This window comes from Boleophthalmus pectinirostris, unplaced genomic scaffold (genome assembly GCF_026225935.1).
Source record: "Boleophthalmus pectinirostris isolate CB_2022bp ecotype Guang Dong unplaced genomic scaffold, ASM2622593v1 HiC_scaffold_1, whole genome shotgun sequence".
Lineage (NCBI taxonomy): Eukaryota > Metazoa > Chordata > Actinopteri > Gobiiformes > Gobiidae > Boleophthalmus > Boleophthalmus pectinirostris.
Window position 1 is genome coordinate 39,096,988 of NW_026570970.1, and position 24,091 is coordinate 39,121,078.

At 41.4% G+C, this 24,091-nt stretch overlaps 1 protein-coding gene across 1 annotated transcript in view; it reads left to right on the top strand.

Moving 5' to 3' along the window:
- The window catches only part of LOC129408794 (histo-blood group ABO system transferase 2-like), a 33,686-nt gene extending 11,090 nt beyond the window's left edge, over nt 1-22,596 (top strand). Inside the window, 6 exon segments of the mRNA XM_055153148.1 lie at nt 19,983-20,096; nt 20,161-20,277; nt 20,937-21,070; nt 21,541-21,618; nt 22,445-22,550; nt 22,552-22,596. Coding sequence (XP_055009123.1) covers nt 19,983-20,096; nt 20,161-20,277; nt 20,937-21,070; nt 21,541-21,618; nt 22,445-22,550; nt 22,552-22,596 — 594 coding nt within the window.
- The last annotated feature ends 1,495 nt before the right edge of the window (nt 22,597-24,091 follow it).

Consider the following 24,091-nt stretch of genomic DNA (forward strand, 5'->3'; position numbering starts at 1 on the left):
GTGGCTCCTGTGTCTTCTTGCACATCAGCTGCACTGACAGACACCTGAAGGACTTCACCTTTCGCTTGTTTATGGGCAGCTCTGCTACGGCATTGCCGAGTTTCTCTGGGTTTTTGTTTTTGTTTTGGTAAAATCATTTTTTGGGGTATACTGTAATATTTAGATTTTGACTTTGTGATCTTTGAATCATCTTTTTTTTTAGCCCAGGTCTCCTCAGAATGAGTAATGTCTTTGGACAATCTTGGCCTGACAGTTGGGTGGTCAGGGAGATCATGGTGGAGTTGGTGCTCTACATATCTTCCTTTAAGAGAAGCATACACCCTTCTGATAAATGCTGCTGGATGCATTCCTTTTTTTCTTCAGTAAGATGTGGTGTTTAACGATACCAAACCATGCCTCGACATGGCAATTTGTATCTCTGCCAGGCCCTCTGTCAATATTTTCTTTACTACTGTCCACATCTAAGGCATGGCGTCGTAGGTCTCCTAACATGAGACCACTCCACAGTGGAAATATGGGCCTGTATGTCTCCAGCAAAGCCTTGATAATGCCTGGATTGTGGAAAATATTTTCTTCTGCGCAGTCCTCTGTTGAATCCATGGATGTATCAACATTTTCAGATACCTCCCTAAAAACAGCTGACCATGGAGAGCCACCATCTAAAGACTTTGTGTCTTCAAGATCTTCAGACATCTTGATCTCTGGCATTTCCACATGAAGTATGTCCTCCTTTGAGCACTGAATTAGTTTCTGAAGTGCTTGAATGTTTTCCTTCACAACTGCTGTATTTTTCGGAGTGAGTAGAACACTGCATAGGGACCTGAAGATGTCTACACCTTCGATCAAAGATTTACTGTTTTTCAGTCTGGCAAAGATGAACACCAGGAATTCTTTGTGGCCCTTGTCCACCACATGCTTGCCAATTAATTGTGAAACAGCTTTAATGATATGCGCTGAGCAGAGGTGGACAATTGTGGTTTTTGCTATACTTTTCTGCCTCTTGCCCTGGCATATTGCAAAGCATTTCTTCAGGTATGTCTGCACATTTTCTTTGTTGAAGGCCAAGAGGACAGCCTGAATTAGTGCCCAACTGTAGTCCGTCTCCACTTTCCTCACTCTTCGGATTGTGAATCTGGAAAGGATGTGCAAAAACCATTGTAGCCAATATGAGATGGACGGGACGCTGTGTGTGTTTGTGAGGAATTCAGCTACAGGTAATGGGGGAACACCAGGACCGTGACCAGGTAACACCAGAGCATAATATAACACCTGCCTTTTTTGGTCTGGGATTTTGGAAACTATGCTCCCTGTGGCATCTAAATAGAGGCTCAGGGGCACACTCTTCCTTAGGTGTGCTACTAATATGTGTAAGCTGGTGTCTGTGTACATGTGTAAACCAAATGGGTCGACCTGAAAAATCTGAATATAACCAGGGCCATGTAAATAATTGGTGTTACATTCTCTAATAATGTTCTGAGTCAAAAGAATTTCCAAGGCCACATTATCATGAAGATTCAGGCTTCTTCTGACCTCACTGGAAATTGCATTCAAGATGCCTCTGTTTAAGCATTTTGTGAAATTACCAGCCTTCAGCTGTGTCTGAGGGGTTTGACTTAAGAGTTGGTAGAAAGTTTTGCTAACACCCTTTTCTTCTGAAATTAATTTCGCTAGTCGGCCTCTTCTTCAATTTGATGCTTGTCTTTTTCTTCTGTGTTCTTTTAGGTGGCAAATGTTGCCTCGGCGTAAAACTGTAAAAAAGACCTTTGTTTGGCTTGTGGTTGGCTTTTGGTTTAATCGGAATGTATAGGTTGCTTTGCAACTTGGAAATGAACAAATTGCTTTGATGGAAAGATAAGGAGAGTTCCTCTTTCGACTTGAGAGCAATGTAATGTGCTGGTACTTGAAGGCAAGAACACAGCAAGGATTGTGAATACTGAACTTACTATATAGGACATGTGTCCATGACTGTTTTAGTCTTCGAGACCCACTCTTAGGTTTAATTGTCTGCCATTCCTTTGAATTCAAATGAAATCGAACCCTCCTTGATACAAAACCGATGTCTCTTTAGTGTTTGGTGTGGTCAGGCTGATCAGTTTTGTCCAGTGCTGACTCAACACTGCTGCTTTTTTCTTCCTCATGACATGAACCCGTCGCCATCACTTCCTCAACATCACTGCTTATCCCTTCCTCGTGACATGAACCTGTTGTCAATACTTCCTCAACATCACTGCTTTTTCCTTCCTTGTAACATGAAGCTGTGATCCTCACTTCCTCAACATCACTGTTGTCCCCCTCCTCATGACATGAACCTGTCGTCGTCACTTTCTCAGCACCACTGCAGTTTCCTTTGTCATGAAATGAACCTGTCGTCATCACTTCCACATCACTGGTTCTTCCCTCCATCTGCCTGTAATTTTCAATTCGGTCTCTGAGCCCTCTCCTATTGTTATTCCATATGACCCATAGCCAGTGTGTTTTTGCTGAGTTTTCCTCTCCAAATAGAGTCACACACAGCTCTTTCCAAATTCCAGCACTGTAGGACATCTCTTGAAAATTGTGTTTTGAAAATTCCTTCACCACATATTCAGTGCCACCTGCCTCCTCCCATAGGTTTTTGCGAGATGCTACTTGCTGTTTTCTTCTTTGTGCCATTTCCTAAACAAATGCACATCATTATATTTGATAATCAATTTGTTGTTTTTATTCATATCTAAATGTATTCAATTTATTAACATTTATTTGTTTGTACTGTTTCCTGGTTTATTAAATATATTTTTTTTTTTCGCTTGCACATTTGTAACATTGGTAGGGTATCGGCAGACCCGGCGCCTCATATAGGCAGCTAAGGCGCTCGTCTAGAGCAGTGATTCTCAACCACTGTGCCGCGGCACACTAGTGTGCCGTGAGAGATCGTCAGGTGTGCCGTGAGAAATTATCCAATATCACTTTTTTTTTTTATTAAAATGTATTAATTATTACCTGCAAACATTATCTCATTGTCGAGTGTCCGTGCTGTACTTACTACAGCACGGACACTATACTACAGTGTAGTATATAATGATTGGCAGAGTGATCTAATATTCGTCCGGGTGGCAACAGGCAGCTAATTGCCTCGTTCCTTTAAACCAGTGGTGCTCAATACGTCGATCGCGATGTACCAGTCGATCGCCAAGGTCGTGTGGGTAGATCGCCGTGTCTCGTCTCGGACTCGCGTTTGGACTCGGTCTTGTCTGTCACTCAAGGTCTGACACTCAACAAGTGCGGTCATATTTCATTACGGCCGCTGCTGTTGTTGTAATAAACTTGTACAGGTGTGCCAGAGCGTGTGGGGCGTCTCAGTGCAGCCTGTGCGCTCAGTGCAGCCCGCAGAGACTCTACGGCACATCACAAACACATACGCTTCCTATGCACGGCTCGTCTGCAACAGCGTGTGCCCTCGTGTACCAGCGTGCATCACAGGGCAGGTTCAACTTCCTAAACATCCTACCTGTCCATCTGCCTCACGTCAGCACGCCGCCCCTCGCCTTTTCACGCTCTCGCTCCTTCCTGCGTACAGCGAACACAAGCCCCTCCCACAGTGCGCTGATTAGAAGAGCAAGACCAAACGTGAAGCAAAAACCAGTCTAAATTTGTGTTCCAGTGTTGACACAAAGCAGGTCTACAGCATAGAGCGGATCTACAGAACAGACCTACTGCCACATTTGGCTGAAGTTTGCCTAATTAAAGTGCACAAATGCATCTTTAAAAAACAGGTTTAAAAATCTTCCTTCACTTTTTTCACAGTTTTGTGTAAAGTGCCAGAGGAAGTTCTCTTAAAGAAGGGGTTCTCAAACTGTGGGGGAGGGTCCAAAAAAGGGGCACAGAGTGTTTCAGTGCAGTTTGCTTGGTTTTGTATTAGGTAGATCTTTATGACTTGGTCATTTTGTAAGTAGCTCGTATGCTGAAAAAGTGTGAGCACCCCTGCTTTAAAAGAATTAGTAACGCATGTGCGTGGTGACAGTCATGGAGAAGTTTTTAAAACGGACGAATGCAAACTCCGAACTGGGCCTTGGACAAGATTCTGACCCAGAAGAAGAGCTTTTCAAGCTTAACTGCTATAAAAACTAAAAACAGAGAGAGATTGAGAGCTGTTGATGAAGAGCTTCATGTGTGTCTTTCTTCTATTCCTGTCAGGATATCAGCTTTGTGTTCATCTAAACAGGTGCAGGTCTCACACTGAGTAAGTAGAAATTAATGTAGAAATTATATTGTAATTAAATATACTGTATAGTGTCATTTTATAACATTTTGGTTAGTGGTGTGCCGCAAGATTTTTCCAATATAAAAAACATGCCGTGGCTCAAAAAAGGTTGAAAAACACTGGTCTAGAGCGCCACATGTGTCTGGGGCGCCATCTAGTGGTGGTCGTCACCATTTTTTCTTAAGTCTACCTACCAAAACCGGAATTGCCACTGACCAAAATGCACGATTGGGCATGGATGGGCTATTTTTTCATCCACAACCGCGACACAAAACTCATCATCCGCCCGCTGTCCATTTTGCACCGAAGGTTTTCAAAACCGCACCCGCCGCCATCCGCCGATTGATTTTAGATTTTAGAACAATCATACAGCAAACAAACTAAGGAGCCTCGATAAAAATGCAAACTCTATAGCTCATTCATTCCAAAATTCACTCAGCGTGTATGTTCACATTCTTAATTGTCCGTAACAACCCCAAACTTACCTGGTTTTCTTGCGCAGCTAATTAATTGACAACGTTTTCCGACTAGGCTATTTTTGAACCTTCTTGCCTTCGTGTTGGATGTTGTTACATTCTGAACATTCTGCCATTGCCCGATGTTATTTCAAAGTCATAGCCTCACTCCATCGGTCTTTCTTTAAGTTTTAAATACCCCGAGTGGCAGTCTACGCTATAATGTCTGCGTGTTTTAAAATATAACTGATATCGAAACAAAATAGACAGAGCATCTCATCCAGATGAACCTTTATTGAAATCAGGCAATGCCCTCTTTATATTCCAAGTGAAATAGGCAAGAAAAAATATGCATAACTAAATAAATATGGCCCTATAGCCACTTATGTGTTGGCAAACAGCTGAAATAAACTAGAAATAATAAAATAAACTGCATATAATATGTGCCTCGTAAACCTTAGGCATCAATAACCCGACACAACCTTAACCTTCAGAACATAAGAACGAGGCCAAATGGGCTAATTAAGACGCAGTGTGTCTTAAAAAACAAAACAAACAAACAAACAAACAAAAAAACTAAACAGAACAAACAAAAATGCTGACTAGATTTTTTTCTTGGCACTATGTAGGAATAAAATGGCATCTACAGTGTCCGGATTCAGGCGAGAGCGCCTGGCTTCTATAACGCGCCCTGCTGCACTGAAGGAGCGCTCGCTCGCAGCACTTGTTGCTGGAATACATAACACTCTCTTGGCAAGGTGCTGTAGTCGTGGAAATGACTGGCCTTGTTTCTCCCAAAAGGAAAGTAGATTTTCCTCTTCTGATCCATCATCAACACGCAAGTCTGAAGAGGAATACTCCTGTACTTCATCCACAGCTGCACCTCCTCCCATTCCGTGAAGTCAATTCTTGACTTTTTCGATAGTGCGCCATCAGCTATACAAAAGACCGATGAAATAATATAATATAATATAATATAGTATAATATAACATAATGCTGTTAGGAGGCTAAACTCGCTCTCCTCCCTACCCACCAGGCATCCCCCTAAAAAGACCTTTGAAATTTTCTGTCATTTTATCATTATTATTTAATTTAGCTTTCAGAGTGAGAAACCTAATTTCTTCTTTTTATGTGAATATGAAAAATACTGACAATTGACTTTTTGAATCTTTGAATAATATATAATGGAAAATACATAAATAATAAATAAAAATATACAATAATAATAATAATAATAATAATAATAATAATAATAATAATAATAATAATAATAAAACCTAACCTAGGCCAGTAATCTATACCACCTTGCTCTGTTGTCATCATGGGCTCGGTGACAGAGTTGCTTTCTTCTGTCTCCTGCCTGACACGGACGCCTTCCTCAGGTAGAAGTTCACAGACTTGCTTAATGACTTCTTGTCTGTCCTGTTCTGTCAGCATTTTCAGTGACTTAAATTTTGGGTGGAGAAAGGTGGCAATTTTATGAGTAGCTGTAGGGCACATCTTTTCATCAAGAAGCGCAGACACGCAGGAGCGGAGACTTCTCATGTAAGGTGGGTCTCCAAACTTGGGCTCACAGTGTTTTTTGAGTTAAGAGAACCATAGTAACACCATGTGGATGGTTGGGTAATGTCCCCCTTCGAGCTCGCTGATCGCTAACTTAAAAAGGGTGAGAAAGTCAATCAAGTGAGTTAGCTGATCCTGGTGAATCCCATCAAGGCGATGTTCTTGGTTCCTGTTGGCCAGAAGCTCTCTTATGTCCTGGTATTGTTTATGTATCGATTCCAACATGGTTACTTTGCTGTTCCATCTCACATCACATTCTTGATTCACAGTGTGCTTTAGGCTGGCGATTGCACCAGTTCTTTTCAGGTAGGCAACAAGCTCTTTGCAGTAATCCATCCTATCCACAACATCTTCAATACCATCGACATCAGCGTCCTTTGTACTGAACGTATGTCTCTCTAACTATGTGTTAAGGATGTGTGCGGAGCAAGGAATCCAATGGTAGGATCGGAGTGCAGCCTTTATGTTGGAACCCTGGTCACTGACAAAAACTGTCTTGTCTGGCAGTATTCCGTAGGACGATAACACACTGGTAATCTGCTCATGAAGGTGTTCGCTGTTTTTTTCAGTGTAGGGTCAAATTCTACCGTTGCCAAAATGCGATCTACCAACTTCCATTCACAGATATAATGACACGTAAGGACCGTGTATGCCCTCTTTTTAAACTCATCCGTCCACATATCTGTGGTTACGGCAATACCACCGTTGTTGCTTATAGCTCTCTGGATGGCCACCGAAAGTTTCTGCTTATCAGTGGATGCCTACGCCTTTGCCCGATCGCAGACAGTTTGCCTATGGGGTAAGATAGCAGTAGCGTCAACTGCACCGAACTTGGCACCTATATCAATCAGTGTCTGGGCCACTTCACGGAATCCTTCACCAGACACTGTATCGAATGGGCGCATATCAACACAGCACAGGTCCACACATGCATCTGTTCATTTTGATTTGACATCCTGTGGTACTCTTTTTGGATCTCGACGGACGAAACTTGTCAAGGTGTTTATGGAGGTTTGGGGTTTAGCACAGATGTGATGCACCATGTTAGACGTACCCGTCTTATGACTGTCATAAACATAAACAGCTTCACAGCTTTTGCACATGACATAACCTGCACTGGTGTCATCCCGATTCACCACCTCAAAAAATTTATCCCAGGCAGCACTTTTTCGACATCCCTTTTCTTTGTTTTTTAGTTCTCCTTTTTAAGTTTCTCACGTACCACCTTAGCTGGCGCTTCCATCTTTGTTTATCCTTCCGACCCGGGCACGGATCTAGGATATGACGTACACTTCATACTACAACTACGACTACGACTCGTCTTTTCAGATGTAGGTAACAATACTAACAATATTTATTTTTTTTTTTAGTAGTTAAACTGCCACCCGCCCGAATTTAATTAAAATATAATTTTTCGCGGATTAACCGCAATCCACGCATCTCTACTGGACTTTAGTGTGGGCGGTCGGGGTTCGAGACTCGATGATGATACTGTTTTTTTTTTAGTTTGTTCTTTTCCCCTTTTGTGTGTTAACAGCATAATTTATTAAAACTCAGTGTTTTTATTAGTTAATGTGATTTTAGTTAGTTTAAAAAGAAAAGCAACCTAGAACGCACATTTCTGAGCCTTTTCCCCTCCCCTGCCCGCGCTGTACATAGTGAGCGTAAAGGGGAACAATGGTACTGAATGGGGGGCCCGGGGAGAGGGCGTCAACATCAAACTCGCATAGGGCGGCTAATGGGCTAGAGCCGGCCCCGGGTATCAGTACACTGTATCAGGCACGTGCACATGAATATAGGTCATGAAGGTGCTTGGACTCGAGGTCTGACACTCGACGAGTGCGATCATATGTAATTACCGCGCGGCAATACACTTGCACTGGTGTGAGGGAGTGCGCTTGTCTTTTTCTAAACCAATGTTCTTCCCCCTCACAGGACCCCTTCACAGGACCCCTTCACAGGCCCCCCTCACAGGGCCCCCCTCACAGGACCCCTTCACAGGACCCCCTCACAGGGCCCCCCTCATAGGGCCCCTTCACAGGCCCCCTCACAGGCCCCCCTCACAGGACCCCTTCACAGGCCCCCCTCACAGGACCCCCCTCACAGGACCCCTTCGCAGGACCCCCTCACAGGGCCCCCTCACAGGGCCCCTTCGCAGGACCCCCTCACAGGGCCCCTTCGCAGGACCCCCTCACAGGGCCCCTTGAGGGGACTAAACCAGGACTAAACCAGGTCTAAAGAAGGTATAAAACCAGGACTAAAACAGGATTTAACCAGGACTAAACTATATTATATTACACAGAAAGGTCTCAACAGACTGTTTTCTGAGGAAAACCTATGAGATAGAGTCTGAGAAAATAATCGCGTATATCGCGAGTCGCGTCGCGTGTGTGTTTATGAGCGCAGTTGATTAAAGCCGCTATAAAACGAAGTATTTAAAAGTTCATAAGTTAGTCATTCCTGGGTCTATCAGGTAAAATAAAAAGTGTCTGAAAGATAAAACCCACCTCTGTTAGAATATTTCAGTTGTAAATCGGATGGAGGACACGAGTGTATCGACACGGTCCGTCTGGGATGGCGTTGCCTCAGACTATAAATCAGATGGATTATTTGCCTGCTGAACATGCGCAGAAACATAAAAATAATCATCTTTTTTCTTAAATAAAAAAAATACATATTTTGACTATTTTAGCACAAATTATGTGATTATTTTTATATTTTTAATATTTTTGGACCGAATTAAAATACTGTAATGTAGCGACCTATAGCCTAAACTTAAAATTTACTTAAACCCTACCACCTGTCCATCCGCCCCACGTCAGTGGCACGCTCCTCGCCTTTTCGTGCTCTTTCTCCTCCCAGTGTAAAGCGCTCACATGCTTTCTTCTCAATGCACTGATTAGAAGTGCAAGATGAAATGCGGCGCAAAAACTAATCTAAATTTTGCTAGTGTCCGCACAGAGCAGTAGCTGAAGTTTGCCAATGAACGTGCTCAAATGCATCTGTATTTATTACGACGTGCTTTTGATAAATGTGCAGAGGCTGGTAAATACCACAGCAAGACTAGTAAGATAATATCACTTCCAGTTGAAAAAACAGGTTTTGTCTTTGTCTCGGCCTTTAAAAGTCTCGGTCTTGTCTTGATCTTGACTCTATGAGGTCTTGGTCTTGTCCTGGTCTCAGGACCCTGATGTCTTGGACAAGTGTTGGTCTCGATTAGTGTGGTCTTGGCTACAACACTATCTGGCAGTACATAACTTCTTTGAAATTGAAATAATGGATAACTTGAAATGCATGCAAATGTGTGACTATCATAAACAACTTAATGTCTTTTAACATGTCGCTGCTCTATGTAGCCTAAACTCTGTATTACTCACAGCAACTGAATATACTCCATCAGAATCAGTTAGTAGATGTGTAGACTGAAAAGCACACTTGTTGTGAAATACTTCAATGCTTTTCTTGAAGTGATTTGGAAGATAAAACACTGATAATAATAATTATTCCAAAATCTGTGCACACTAAGGACATGTTGTCTTTTGTGTAATTGTGCGCAAAGCAGTTGGCAAGTAAGGTGATAAATAAATAATGAGTCAAATGTGTGTGTGTGTGTATGTGTGTGTATATGTGTGTGTGTGTGTGTGTGTACAAAGCTTTTTGTATCACAATATCTGAGGTGCACAGTGTAAGACTTAATGAGAATTAAGGCAGGAAAAAATATTTTGCTTCTTATATAGCATGGACATGTCAAAGTAATATGTTGTATTTAAACAGTGTTGGGAGTAATGTATTATAAAAGTAATGTATTACAGTAATGCGTTGATTTTTGCTGTAACGCAGTAATGTAAGGCATTACAGGGGGAAAAATAGTAATATTTTACTCGGTACAAATGTGAGTAACGCGCGTTACAATGCTTTTTTAACCTGGATTGAAGTGGTGGGTTTTTCTTCATAGAAATTCGTTAAAATCACCGTGAAATCAGCAGCGGTGAAACGCCGGAGACGCGGCCGGATAGACCTTCAGTTAACCGTGGGCGAAAAGGACCGACCCAGACTCTACGCTGTTTAGACCTGGTTTAGACCTGGGCCACTTCTGGTTTAGACCTGGTTTAGACCTGGGTCACTTCTGGTTTAGACCTGGCTTACAGTCGTCCCTCTCTAACGCGATTCACTTTTCGCGATCTCGCTGTTTCGCTGATTTTTAGAATTTTTTTTTTTTTGTGCAATTTTGCATGCCTTTTGTTTTTAGTGTATGAACACGTATTGCGTTCCTCCCGCTGCGTCCTGATCGGCTGAGGGACTCCTGTCTACTGTACAGTACAGTACAGAATATGTTCAGCTGCCAAATTTAAATAAATGTTCAATCTGTAGCAGTGTGATTCTGAAGTGCTGTATGTCTGCAAGTTTTCTCTCCGACAAAATCCACAACGTCGACGAAATGTTCTGCACCGACAAAGTCTCCTGCGCTCGCACCCAAAAGACAGAGGACGATGCAAACCATCACACACAAAAAGTTGGACTTCTGGACACGTTGAAGGAAGGTAGAAGTTACGCGCTGTAGCAGAGTTTTGCACCGGGTCTTGTACCCGCAAATAGTTGCTGAAATTAGGACCGCGAGCCCGAGCAGCAGGGTCCATAAAGAGCGATCGGGCGACAGCCGCTCTTCCCTCCATGAGGTGCGGAGCAGAGCCGGTCCTTTCTCCTGCGGTCTCCTTCGAGCCCGTCCCCACAGTGAGTCCTGTTTTAGTCCTAGTTCAGTTCTGGTTTAGTCCTCCTCTTCAGTCCTGGAATCAGTCTGAGGTTAGTCCTGTTATAGTCCTGGTTTAGTCCTGGTTTAGACCTGGTTTAGTCCTGGTTTAGACCTTGTTTAGTCCTGGTTCAGTCCATATACGGCTCAAAAGTTCTTTTTATTTTTCGCAGTTATTTTGGTGAGAGTAACTTAAAGTAATGCAATAGTAATGTAATGCCTTACATTTTAAATGCAGTAATATTGTAATGTAACAAATTACTTTGAAATGACAGTAATAAGTAATAAATAACGCATTACAGTTTTAAAGTAACTTGCCCAACAGTGTATTTAAATGAGTAAACATATAAGTCAAGTAAATGACTACGTAACATCAACAAACCAATTATTTATGGATAGTTTAGGAAACTGCACAAAGAAGAAAAAAACAAGCGGCATCCTGCAAAAACCTATGGGAGGAGACAGGTGATTTTGAACCTGTGGTAGGGAGTTCTCAAAACTTAACTTGCAGTGGGTCTCCCTACAATGCTGAGCTTCACTTTGCAGTCAATTCTGTCTCTTTTGGAAAAAAAAAAAAAAAAACATTAGAAAAAATGCTTTTGTTGATTTTTGGTGAATTTTTTCATGTAATTATTGTGTCCCGCTTCACAGTAATGTGACCTAGGGTCCAATTGTGACCTGTAGTAAGTAGACACATTTATTTGGGAACTACTACGCCCCACAGATTTGGAAACGGTGTTTTAGTTGATTTTTGGTGAATTTGTACATGCATTTAATGTGTAACCCTGCTCCAATAATGTAAAGTGACTCCCTCCAGTACTGTGGTGACTATTTGCTGACGGTCCCTAACGAATATCAAGCGAACGTCAAACGTTGAGCCAACTTCATTACAATTGTTGGCTGCTGCTGTTACTGTAACTCTGGGCTGATGCGGTGAGTTTGTACAAAGTTCTACATGTTGCTGTTTTTTTTTTTGTCATTCACTTTTTATTGGGTTTTTATCTTGTAAAAATAAACAACATTCAAACAGTAAGAACAAAACAAGACAGTGGGGGCAGATAAACAGATATAACTACTTTATACAAAGTCAGGTCTTCTTGTCTTTACATACCGCAACCATTTTGACCAATAGGTTTCAAATATGTCACTTTGTAACTTCAATTTAAATGTGATCCTTTCCATTTTAAAAATGCTAAATATCAAGTCTATCCATTCATCCAATGTAGGCGTCTCCTGTCCAAGCCACTTCCGAGTTACTCCTTTCTTGGCAGCCACCAGCAATACTCCCATCAAGTATGAATCTGCTTTAGAAAGGTGCAACGAAACAAAATCTCCCAAATACATTATTTTAAAATCATATTGAATCTTCCTTTTAAAGACCATTTCCAGTATTGCATGAACTTGTCTCCAAAATGGAGCCACAGAGGGACAATTCCAAAAAATATGAAAATGGTTAGCTTGTACTTGACCACATAACCTCCAGCAGCTGGTCTGATCAGAATATTTAGATGTTTGAGCTGGTGTACAGAAGTATCGAGTTACATTTTTCCAACAGAACTCCCTCCAACAGGGGGCGCTTGTTACTGACCACTGCTGTGTGCAGATTCTGTCCCAGTCCTCAGTTGTAAGAATTATGTTGCCCTCTGCTTCCCATCTTGTTTTTATATAAAGAGTATCATAGTTCTCTAGATTTTGAAGGCTCGTGTATAATTTTGAAATAATTTTTTGATAGGAAGCGTCTTCATATGCATTTTGAAAAATTCCAAGAATATCACTTTTAGTGAAATTTGTTTTTTGGGGGAACTTTTTGGTAACAAAATCTCTAATTTGTAAGTATCTAAAATGATCATGATTTGTCAATCCAAACTTGTCCCTGAGGTCCTGAAAGCTTCTTATTACCCCGTCCTTAATTAGAGTGCAATATGTATTAAGGCCTTTATTACACCACATCTTAAATCTTGAGTCATATCTACCAGGAATAAAATCAAAATCATAAGCAAACCATTTAAAAAGTCCCGCTTTTCCCTGTAATTTATACCTTTTTAGTATTTCAGTCCATGTCTTTATGGAACTTTTGAGTAACTGCTTTGCAATATCTGACAGATCATCCAACAATGATGGGTCCCCTATCAACATACCGACCGGCAGGCCTCCTGTTATTCCGCACTCTATGTCCTTCCATTTTGAATTATAGCTAGGTTTGCACCAGCCCACTAACGGGCGTAACTGTGATGCTCTGTAATAATCTTGAAAACACGGAAGTGCTAGACCTCCTCTGTCCTTTGAGAGTTGTAATGTTTTATATTTCACCCTTGGTTTTTTGCCTGCCCATACAAATCTTGAGATAGTCTTATCCCATTCTGTAAAATATGTGTCTGGCTTCTCAATAGGAATTGACTGGAATAAGTACAACATTCTGGGGAGAACATTCATTTTTATTGTTTCCACTCTTGATGTTAAGCTCAGAAAGGGTATTATGTTCCATCTGTTAATATCTTTAGTAATTTCAGCTTTTAAGGGGCCATAATTGTTTTCTTCTAAGGTAGTTAAGTCAATTGGTAAATATATGCCCAAATATTTAATACATGTATTGTCCCAATTTAATTTATATGCACATCTTAAATGTTCAGGGGGTTTATAATTAAAACTAAGCACTTGAGTTTTATGCTCATTTAATTTATACCCTGAATATGACCCATATTCTCTCAAAACTGTAAATAATTGTGGCAATGATGCTGTAGGGTTGGATAAGTAAACCAGAACATCATCCGCAAACAATGCAATTTTTTGCTCAATATTTGACATCCATATTCCTGTAATCATATTATTCTGTCTAATCCACTGAGCAAGTGGCTCTATAAATATTGCAAAGGAAAGTGGACTTAAGGGACATCCCTGTCTCGTGGACCTCTTCAAACCAAAAGATTCAGAGAGTGTCCCATTCATTTTGATCCTAGCTGTTGGTTTATTGTATAAAGCCTTCCATATTTTAATAAGCGTCTCATCAAATCCAAATTTTTGCATAACTTTAAATAAGAATTCCCATCTTACAGAGTCAAAGGCTTTTTCTGCGTCTAAACTCAATAGAACAGCCTGCGTTTTATTCATATCTATGTGTCTCATAATTTGTAGTGATCTTCTAATGTTGTCATGAGTTTGACGTAATTTTACGAATCCCGTTTGATCTGAGTCAATTATCCCTGGTAAAATCTTGTCTAGTCTTTTGGCTAGAATTGATGTAAATATCTTGTAATCTAAGTTCAATACACTTATTGGCCTGTAGTTAAAACATTCTGTTTTATCTTTCCCCTCTTTTGGTATAACTGAAATAATAGCCTCTCTCCAAGATGGAGGTGTCTCTGCATTAGTCATTACCCAGTTGAATGTCTTTAATAATAATGGTGTCACCGCATCTTTCAATTTTTTGTACCATTCCGCGGTAAATCCATCAGGGCCTGGAGCCTTATTAGTTTTCAATCGTCCTATGGCAGAGTGAATTTCCTCCTTTGTAATTTGGGCAGTCAAAGCCTTGTTTTCATTTTCTGTAACAGTAGGTAATTTCAATGACCTTAACAAACTCTCCATTTTATGATCATTAGTTATATGAGGCTGTGAGTATAACTTTTTATAATACTTCTTAAAGCAGTTCTGAATTTTATCTAATTGATTGTACATTTCTTTGGTCACCGGGTCTTTAATCTTGTAGACTGTATTCTCTGACTGTTGTTTTCTTAATTTGTATGCTAGTTGTTTGGTATATTTGACCCCTCCTTCATAATAACTCTGTTTGACAAATAGTAGCTTTCGTTGTATATCTTGATTATAGATCTCATCTATCTGATTCCTTTTTTTCTTAATTTCAAATCTTGTTTGGTCATCTAATGTATCTTTATGTTTGGTTTCCAATGTTAATAGTTCTAATTATAGCTTCTCCAGTCTTTCCAACCTTTGCTTTTTCAAATAAGAAGTTTTAGCAATCACTCTCCCTCTCATCATCGCCTTACATGCATCCCACAAAATGGGTGGAGTTGTATTATTGTCATCGTTGATTTGTAAGTATTCAGTTATTTCTTTAGATAATTGTTCACATAGCTGATTGTTGAGTATGCTATTATTCAGTCTCCAGTGAGTTAGTTTTTGTTGTTGAGACTTGGATATATATAGATATAAAGGAGAATGATCAGATATATCTCTCACTCCGATCTGACATTTTTGCATTCTATTGATGTCTGTACTAAAGGTAAAAAAATAATCAATTCTGGAGTAAGAAGAGTGTGGGGACGAGTAGAAGGTATAGTCTCTAATTGTTGGGTTCAAATACCTCCATACATCTACAAGACCCGTCTCCGACATCATAACTTTAATCTTTCTTGTTATTTTCTGTGACTGAAATAATCTATTACTAGTTGAATCTATGTGTGGATTTAAAGTTATATTAAAATCTCCTCCACAAATGAGCATTCCTTGGCTCTCTGTCACAGCTTTGTCTAAAATATTTAAATAGTCAGATTTAGTACCAGGAGGGATATATACATTATAAAATGTAAACATTTCTCCACCCAGTTTACCTTTTACCATCACATATCTGCCTTCTTTATCCTTAACTGTTGCTATATGCTCAAATATGACTTGACTTGATATTAAAATCGCCACACCTCTTGTATGTTTTTTATCCCGTTAGAAGAGAAAAAGACATATTTAAAACCCTGCCTCTTAAGTCTTTCATGTTCCAATCCCGCCAAATGAGTTTCTTGTATAAACGCCACATCTATATTCTCCCTTTTTAGTTTTGCCAGTATTTTACCTTGCTTGGTTGCACTCTGTAGCCCATTTACATTAATCGAAATTAGTTTAAGCATTTAGTTTAGACTTAATATAATGTCTATCAATAATTAACAAAACATTCTCCAATATAATCGTAAGGACAATAAGACAAACAAATGTAACCCCCACTGTTGAACTAGAACGAAGAAACATGAACAAAAACAAAAAACAAATAAAGTCTTCCTTATCCTCGGGGTCAGTTGACTCCTGTAGTGAGCGAGGAGTAAAGTCCGTCCTCCCGGTCGGAGCTCCCCCTTGCGGTGGAATGCTGAACCAGCCAATACATTCCTCGACCACAATGAGTCCAACAAATACGAACACTAATACTAATCTCTACTTCAACCGATTCCAGTTTCAACTTTCTACTTACAGCATCATGGACAGAATAGAATCAGTTACCTCAGTTATGAAGATAAACAATAAAGCTTATTAGTCTTCTAGGATCCATCTCCTCTTCTAAACTCTTGTAGTTTGCGTCTCACCCTCATTCCGATCGTTGCTCCTCTCTCATCTGCAACCACTGCTTCCCAAGGAAAAGCGCGGCGGATTTTGTCCTCCATATCCACACTGGCCGTTGTTCTCACTCTAGTTGCAGACACCTCAATCCCCCGCGCCCTCAGATCACTCGCCGCGTCTTCAGCGTCTCCGTAAGTCCGCGGCCCCGTACTCCAGTGGATGCGAATCTTCGTGAAGGGCGTTTGGAAACGGATGCCCCTCTCTTTAAGCGCCTTTTTTATTTCTCCATATGCTTTACGCTTCTCCAAAACTTCATAGGCATAGTCATGGTCAAAGTAAATCTGTTTATTATCAAACATAATCCTCTTCTTCCATGCCAGCCTAAGGATGGTCTCTTTCACTTCAAACTGCAAAAAGTTTATGATCACAGATCTTGGTGTTGCGCCTGGTCCCGGTTTTTTGCGTGGAAGCTCGGTGAGCTCTTTGAATCTGGAGAGACATTCCCTCTGGTAACTGTAGCTCCTTAGTGAGCAAACTTCTCACAAAGTCCATCACAGACGCGCCCTCTGCGCCCTCAGGAATCCCGTATATGCGTATGTTGTTTCTTCTGGATCTGCTTTCTAAGTCAACAACTTTTTCCCGCAATCTGCGTTGTTCCCTTAATAAGCCAAGCAGGGCGTCTTTGGTCACTACGCCGCTCTCTTCAACCTCCGAAATACGCCCTTCTGCCTCGGCAATGGCTTTGTCGTGTCCCTCGAGTTTAGCTGCTTGGTCCGTTAGCTTTTGGTTTATGCTCTGGGTAATAGTCGCCATCTCGACTTTAAGATCTCTGACCATTTCTACCTTAATCTCCTGAAGTGCTTTTATGAATTCGCTCTTGAAACTTCGTAGATCTTTGTGAATTTCACTTAGCGTTAGGGAGTTTTCTGCGTTGCTCGCCACTTCGTCATTCGCACGTAGCTCGTCACCAGCAGCTAGCTCGTAGCCATCTTCTACTTGGGCTTGCTCCGCGTCTTTTTTCGGCATATCTTCTTCCATGTCCGCTTTCTTCGTATGTTTCTGTCCTCTTTTGGATCGGCCCCCACTCATCGCTTTTTCTAGACCTTCTTGTGGTAATTTCGAGTGATTAGGGGGATGATTTAAAATCGGTTGTGTAGCAGGTATTCAGCTATGCGTCCATGCGCTCTCCGCGTTCCCCGGAAGTCCCCTACATGTTGCTGTTTTATGAGCTCATGGTGATAATTTGAGATGAGGACGGCCCGTGGTATTAACAGGGAACATCGGTATTGGTAATTGGAGGTATCGCTGTTTTCCCGGGAAACAGAGGCACATCAGTCGGACCAATTTTGTTTCGTTTGTCGGTGTGAAAGCGGACCACTCTGGAGTGTATTTGCTACATAGTAATAATTTTATTGCCTGGTGCGGACCAAATAATCGAACTAGCGGTGTGAAAACGACCTAAGACAGATTCCATTAGTGCCAGGGCCAGTTAAAGTGACTGAGTGGAATAAACACTAAAACTAACCTAAAAACAATAATATACATATAATGTACATAATGTACATATTTTGTAGTAGTATATAGGTTCAGGGTCAAGTGTTCAGCATCCTAATGGCTTGTGGGAGGAAGCTTCATCAGTCTGGTGCTTTTGCTGCGCCTCTGTTGAATTGTTTGCCTGATGACAGCAGTAGCAGCAAGTGTTTGTGTAAAGGGTGAGATTGGTTCTTGAAAATGTTCAGTGACCTGCTCCTGCAGCAGCTCTAGAAATGTTCTTGGACAGAGGGGAGGGAAACTCCGACTACTCTCTCAGCTCCCCTAACTGTCCTCTGCAAGGCTTTTTTGTCAGACATCCTGCAGCTGGAGTACCATGTTGCGACGCATCAAAACACTCTCTACCACACCTCTGTAGAAGATCCAGAGGATTCTGGTGGGGAGAGAGGCGTGTTTTGGTTTCCTCAGGAAGTACAGTCTCTGCTGGGCCTGTTTCCTGATCGCAAAGATGTTCTTGCTTCAGGTCAGGTCTTACGAAATCTGCACTGCAAGGAACTTGATGTTCTCCACTCTCCACTGTCCAGCCACTGATGCTGAGAGGATCGTGTTGACTGTGATCTCTGGAAGTCGATGATCATCTCCTTCGTTTTGTCCACGTTAAGCACCAGGTTGTTCTCTCTGCACCAGCCCTACAGATCTTTAACTTCTTCCCTGTACAGTGATTCCTCATCCCCCCAAATAAGTCCCATCACTGTGGTGTCGTCGTTGCCCTTGTGTCTGGATGCAATGTCGTGTGTTAGGAGTGTAAACACCAGTGGACTGAGTACACAGCCTTGAAGGAATCCAGTGCTCAGTATCTCCAACAAGCCATAGCCCATCTCCAACAAGCCACAGGCTTCTACAACCAGCCACAGCCCGTCTCCAAAAAGCCATAGCCCGTCTTGTCATAAGTGTTCTGCAAAATGCTCTGAAAAGCAAACTATATTCCTGAGATGTAGCTCTATTAAAAATTATAAAAAATAAATGAACAATACAGTTGATTTGATTAAATGTATTGTTTGTGGTATTCAGAATTCAGAAACTACTTTCCTTTCCTTTACTGTACTTCCCTAAAATCAAAAGAATACATGGTGGCTCTTTATCATGAAATTTTGTTGGACACAGGTCTTGTGGTGAGTGGACACAGGTCTTGTGGTGTTGTGGACACATGGACACAGGTCTTGTGTGTGTGAGTGGACACAGGTCTTGTGGTGTTGGACACAGGTCTTGTGGTGTTGGACACAGGTCTTGTGGTGAGTGGACACAGGTCTTGTGGTGTTGGACACAGGTCTTGTGGTGAGTGGACACAGGTCTTGTGGTGTTGGACACAGGTCTTGTGGTGTTGGACACAGGTCTTGTGGTGTTGGACACAGGTCTTGTGGTGTTGGACACAGGTCTTGTGGTGAGTGGACACAGGTCTTGTGGTGTTGGACACAGGTCTTGTGGTGAGTGGACACAGGTCTTGTGGTGAGTGGACACAGGTCTTGTGGTGGACACAGTGTGGACACAGGTCTTGTGGTGAGTGGACACAGGTTGTTGTATTTCTCCTCTATAAAAGAATGAGAAAGTATTCTAAGTATTCAGTCTTCTGATTGGACCATGTAATGAATGTGACACCAAATCCCTCTGTACTGCACATAATCACTCTGGAAATACTGAAGTCCAATATTTCACTTACTGTTGTGGTCAATAAACGATATTTGCCGATATCGATATTGCTATTTTAAAAACCAAAGCAATCACCAAGAATGTGTAGTAGTTATGTAAGTTAGAGTAAAGATCACAAAGTTGACTTTTTGCTTATGTGAAGATAATACCATCAAATACACAGTTCATAAGGATGTATGTGGTACAAGCCCCTCACTGCCACATGATCACTCCACACTCACTGGTGGCCACAGGGAGCCGAGCCTCCTCTCCACCAACACTCACACAGCACTTCCATACTAGGCAAGGTGAGAAAAGTGTCTTGCCTAAGGACACAGTGTCAGAACTTTGTCTGAGCAGAAATCGATCTGAGGACAGACTGGAATGATACATGGGTACGAACAGACTGGGACAGTGTAGAACAAACATCGGGTTAATGTTCAATATTGATCCGATACCGATCTATTGATAAGATACATGTATTATACACATTATATTGTTGTCTCGGCTGTGCTGCAGATTCCTCTAACTCAAGGAAGAAACATCTCGATCCACGATGTGCCCAGTGCAAATCGATGGCAGGACGTGGTACTGAGCAAGATGAAGTGGGCCAAACTTGCTTTAGAGACATGGGTGAGCGTCTCACACACACACACAGATACATGTGTGTATGTAGATTTACAGTGTGTTGTTTCAGCTCCACAGAGAGGCTGACTATCTGTTCATGATGGACGTGGACAGTGTTTTTCGTGGCCATGTTGGAGCAGAGGCCTTGAGTCGGCTGGTTGGCACGCTCCACCGAGGATACTACAGGGTCTGTTTCAGGTCACAACTGTGTTTAGTACAGACTGTGCAAAAGTCAAGCAGATTATTTCAACTTACTCTTTTGTGTCTGAACTGTCACAAACATGACTCATGTGTCCCCAAACAGCAGCGAAACATGTTTAAATATAACAACACTGAGAACTATTGAAATGCAGATTTATTCTTAATGACAAAAACACTGGACATGATGGACGAGTTGTTCATGTTATAATTAATCATCTGGGGTTTTGTTCTGTCTCTCTCTGATCTGAACGGTGACTCCCTAAACCTCAGCACCTGCAGCATCATGAGTCAGTGCTAGTGCAGCCTCTGCAGCTCAGGGGGGGAATTCTGGAGGTTCTGAGCTTCACATGAAACCTGAACATAAACTGAGAATGAGACAAATGCAGATGTGTCTCTGTCTGCAGGTGAAGACTCTGGTGATCAGAGTCACTTTTTTAAAACTGAGTGCAGGTTTCACACTGTCCTTCAGCCTTCAGCAAATCCTTCCTGATTTCCAGAGACAAAAAAGTCCAAACTCTTGTATTTAGACGTCATCTTTCACCTCTGTTGACTTTTGCACCTGGCTGTGGCCTTTCTTTGTGTTGTAAATATCCTCTCAGGTTGAGTGAATACATTACAATACATGACTGCACTTGTCGTTTCCAGACAACAAAGCGTGAGGACTTCCCTTATGAGCGGCGTCCTGAGTCACAGGCGTACATCCCGCCGACAGAGGGAGACTATTACTACACTGCAGCCGTGTGGGGAGGGCTCCTGGACGACATGTACAGGCTGGTCAAGTACGACCTTTGACCTTGTTTTTTTAATGCATGATGTTAGATCAAACACTGTACACATGGACATAGTTAAACCGTGAGCGAGAGTGTTCCAAACAGGAGGTGAGCACATGTGCTTCCAGCTCCATCCACTCTGGCTTCCAATTCACTTTGTATTGAAAAGTGTCACCTCTCTCTCTCTGACTGCTTCTGTCATTTTAGTCTTAAAATGTTTGTATTAACTCACTCTACATGATCCTAAAGCTTTTATTTCACTATTTTGTCTGTAAATCATTAATAACAGACCAATCAGGCGCCTTCTTTCCCCGAGGCTCAACTTTTTTCCCCCCAAAGTGTCACTTAACTGATGTAAAACTCTGATCAACATTAACCACAGGTCAATCCACCAAACCCAGTCAGAATGAGAAACACATGAAAACCTGTCGCATGAGTTTTGATTAAAATCTGTTGGATGTTATTTGTGTTACTCATAGACACTGTGATGAGAAATCACAAGAGGATGCTAAAATCGGAGTGGAAGCAGCGTGGCAGGAAGAAAGTCATCTCAACAAGTAAGTCCCTTTTAAAGTTACACTGTGAGACTTTTCTGCTGGTCTCCATGGAGATGGTATTGCTTTGTGTGTAAGCAAAATCTACAACTCAGCTCAATATTGAGTTTGTCTCTGATCTAAAACAAGAAAATCAAGCCCACAGTAGAAAACAATGAAGAGTTAAAGCACAGAAACACACACACGCACGCACACACACACACGCACACACGTACACACACGCACGCACACGCACACACACACACACACACACACACACACACGCACACACGTACACACACACACACACACACACACACTATACACTGATGTGTTGCTCCTCTCTCTGTACCTGCCTCGTCATTTTGGTCTTAAAATGTTGGTAATGACCCACGACACATGATCCTGGGCTTTTTATTTGGTTGTTTTGTCCATTAATAAATTCCTCATTCCCCCTGTAGCTGTAGCATCATGAGCTTGTTTGACTGGAGCTGACGCTGTGGGTGACGTCACACTCACTTGGTCCACTTCTGTACTGTCTGTTCTGTCATCTGTCTTATTATATTTATATTATAACCAGACCAAGTTACAGCTCAGATCTGTGGAGAGGAATGCCTGTTTTTCTAGGTATTTTTGAGCAATAAAACCACCACTGAATTTAAGAAATGAAGGTCGATCTGTTTAATGTCACACTGTGGAACATTCTAAGCAGAGCAATGACATCCACACAAACAAGAAGGTGACGAACCCAAAACCGAAAAGTGACACAGTTTAGTGTGATATAAGAACTTTAAACAAAAATCTAAATGACTAGAGTGAATGTCTTTACGTTTACTGTGTTATTTTACAGATATTTCCTGTACAACAAACCCACCAAAGTGCTGTCTCCAGAATACCTGTGGTCAGACTACGAAGGGAGTATTCCTGCTGACATCAGGGTGGTCAGGATCGCACAGGTTGGTCAAGAACTACCAAGAAGTTAGGCCCAATGGTGGAAACTAGTGTGCACAGACTAAAGTAACTGCTTCTGTATTTCTTACACTGTGGGAAGTCAAATCTGTTTTACAGCTGCAGCTGTTTGAGGAGATGATCAGGAAGAAGGGACACACCATCCAGCTTTTCTTTTTCAATAGTCAACGAATCAATATGTTAAAGGATAAACTAATATCATTTAAGAAAGTGTGGCAACCTCTTGATTTTTTATAATCTGAAACTATGTGAAAAACATCTCAAAATTCACAGATATATGTACCTGCGCAGGCCATTATTATGTTTATTCTCAGTTTGCAAAATTAATTTTTATTTTAACTTTTATATACCAAAAAGTATTGAGTGCTGTTGATCCTGTACAATTTGAATTGTGCTCTGTTTTTGGTTCAATAAAAATATTATGACTAAACTAATCAAATGACTATGTTTATTTTAGGGTTGTCAGAAGTATTAAAAATCAGACACTAACTNGATATATACATTATAAAATGTAAACATTTCTCCACCCAGTTTACCTTTTACCATCACATATCTGCCTTCTTTATCCTTAACTGTTGCTATATGCTCAAATATGACTTGACTTGATTAAAATCGCCACACCTCTTGTATGTTTTATCCCGTTAGAAGAGAAAAAGACATATTTAAAACCCTGCCTCTTAAGTCTTTAATGTTCCAATCCCGCCAAATGAGTTTCTTGTATAAACGCCACATCTATATTCTCCCTTTTTAGTTTTGCCAGTATTTTACCTTGCTTGGTTGCACTCTGTAGCCCATTTACATTAATCGAAATTAGTTTAAGCATTTAGTTTAGACTTAATATAATGTCTATCAATAATTAACAAAACATTCTCCAATATAATCGTAAGGACAATAAGACAAACAAATGTAACCCCCACTGTTGAATTAGAACAAAGAAACATGAACAAAAACAAAAAACCAAAAACCAAGTTAAAGTAAAGTAAAGTCCGTCCTCCCGGTCGGAGCTCCCCCTTGCGGTGGAATGCTGAACCAGCCAATACATTCCTCGACCACAATGAGTCCAACAAATACGAACACTAATACTAATCTCTACTTCAACCGATTCCAGTTTCAACTTTCTACTTACAGCATCATGGACAGAATAGAATCAGTTACCTCAGTTATGAAGATAAACAATAAAGCTTATTAGTCTTCTAGGATCCATCTCCTCTTCTAAACTCTTGTAGTTTGCGTCTCACCCTCATTCCGATCGTTGCTCCTCTCTCATCTGCAACCACTGCTTCCCAAGGAAAAGCGCGGCGGATTTTGTCCTCCATATCCACACTGGCCGTTGTTCTCACTCTAGTTGCAGACACCTCAATCCCCCGCGCCCTCAGATCACTCGCCGCGTCTTCAGCGTCTCCGTAAGTCCGCGGCCCCGTACTCCAGTGGATGCGAATCTTCGTGAAGGGCGTTTGGAAACGGATGCCCCTCTCTTTAAGCGCCTTTTTTATTTCTCCATATGCTTTACGCTTCTCCAAAACTTCAT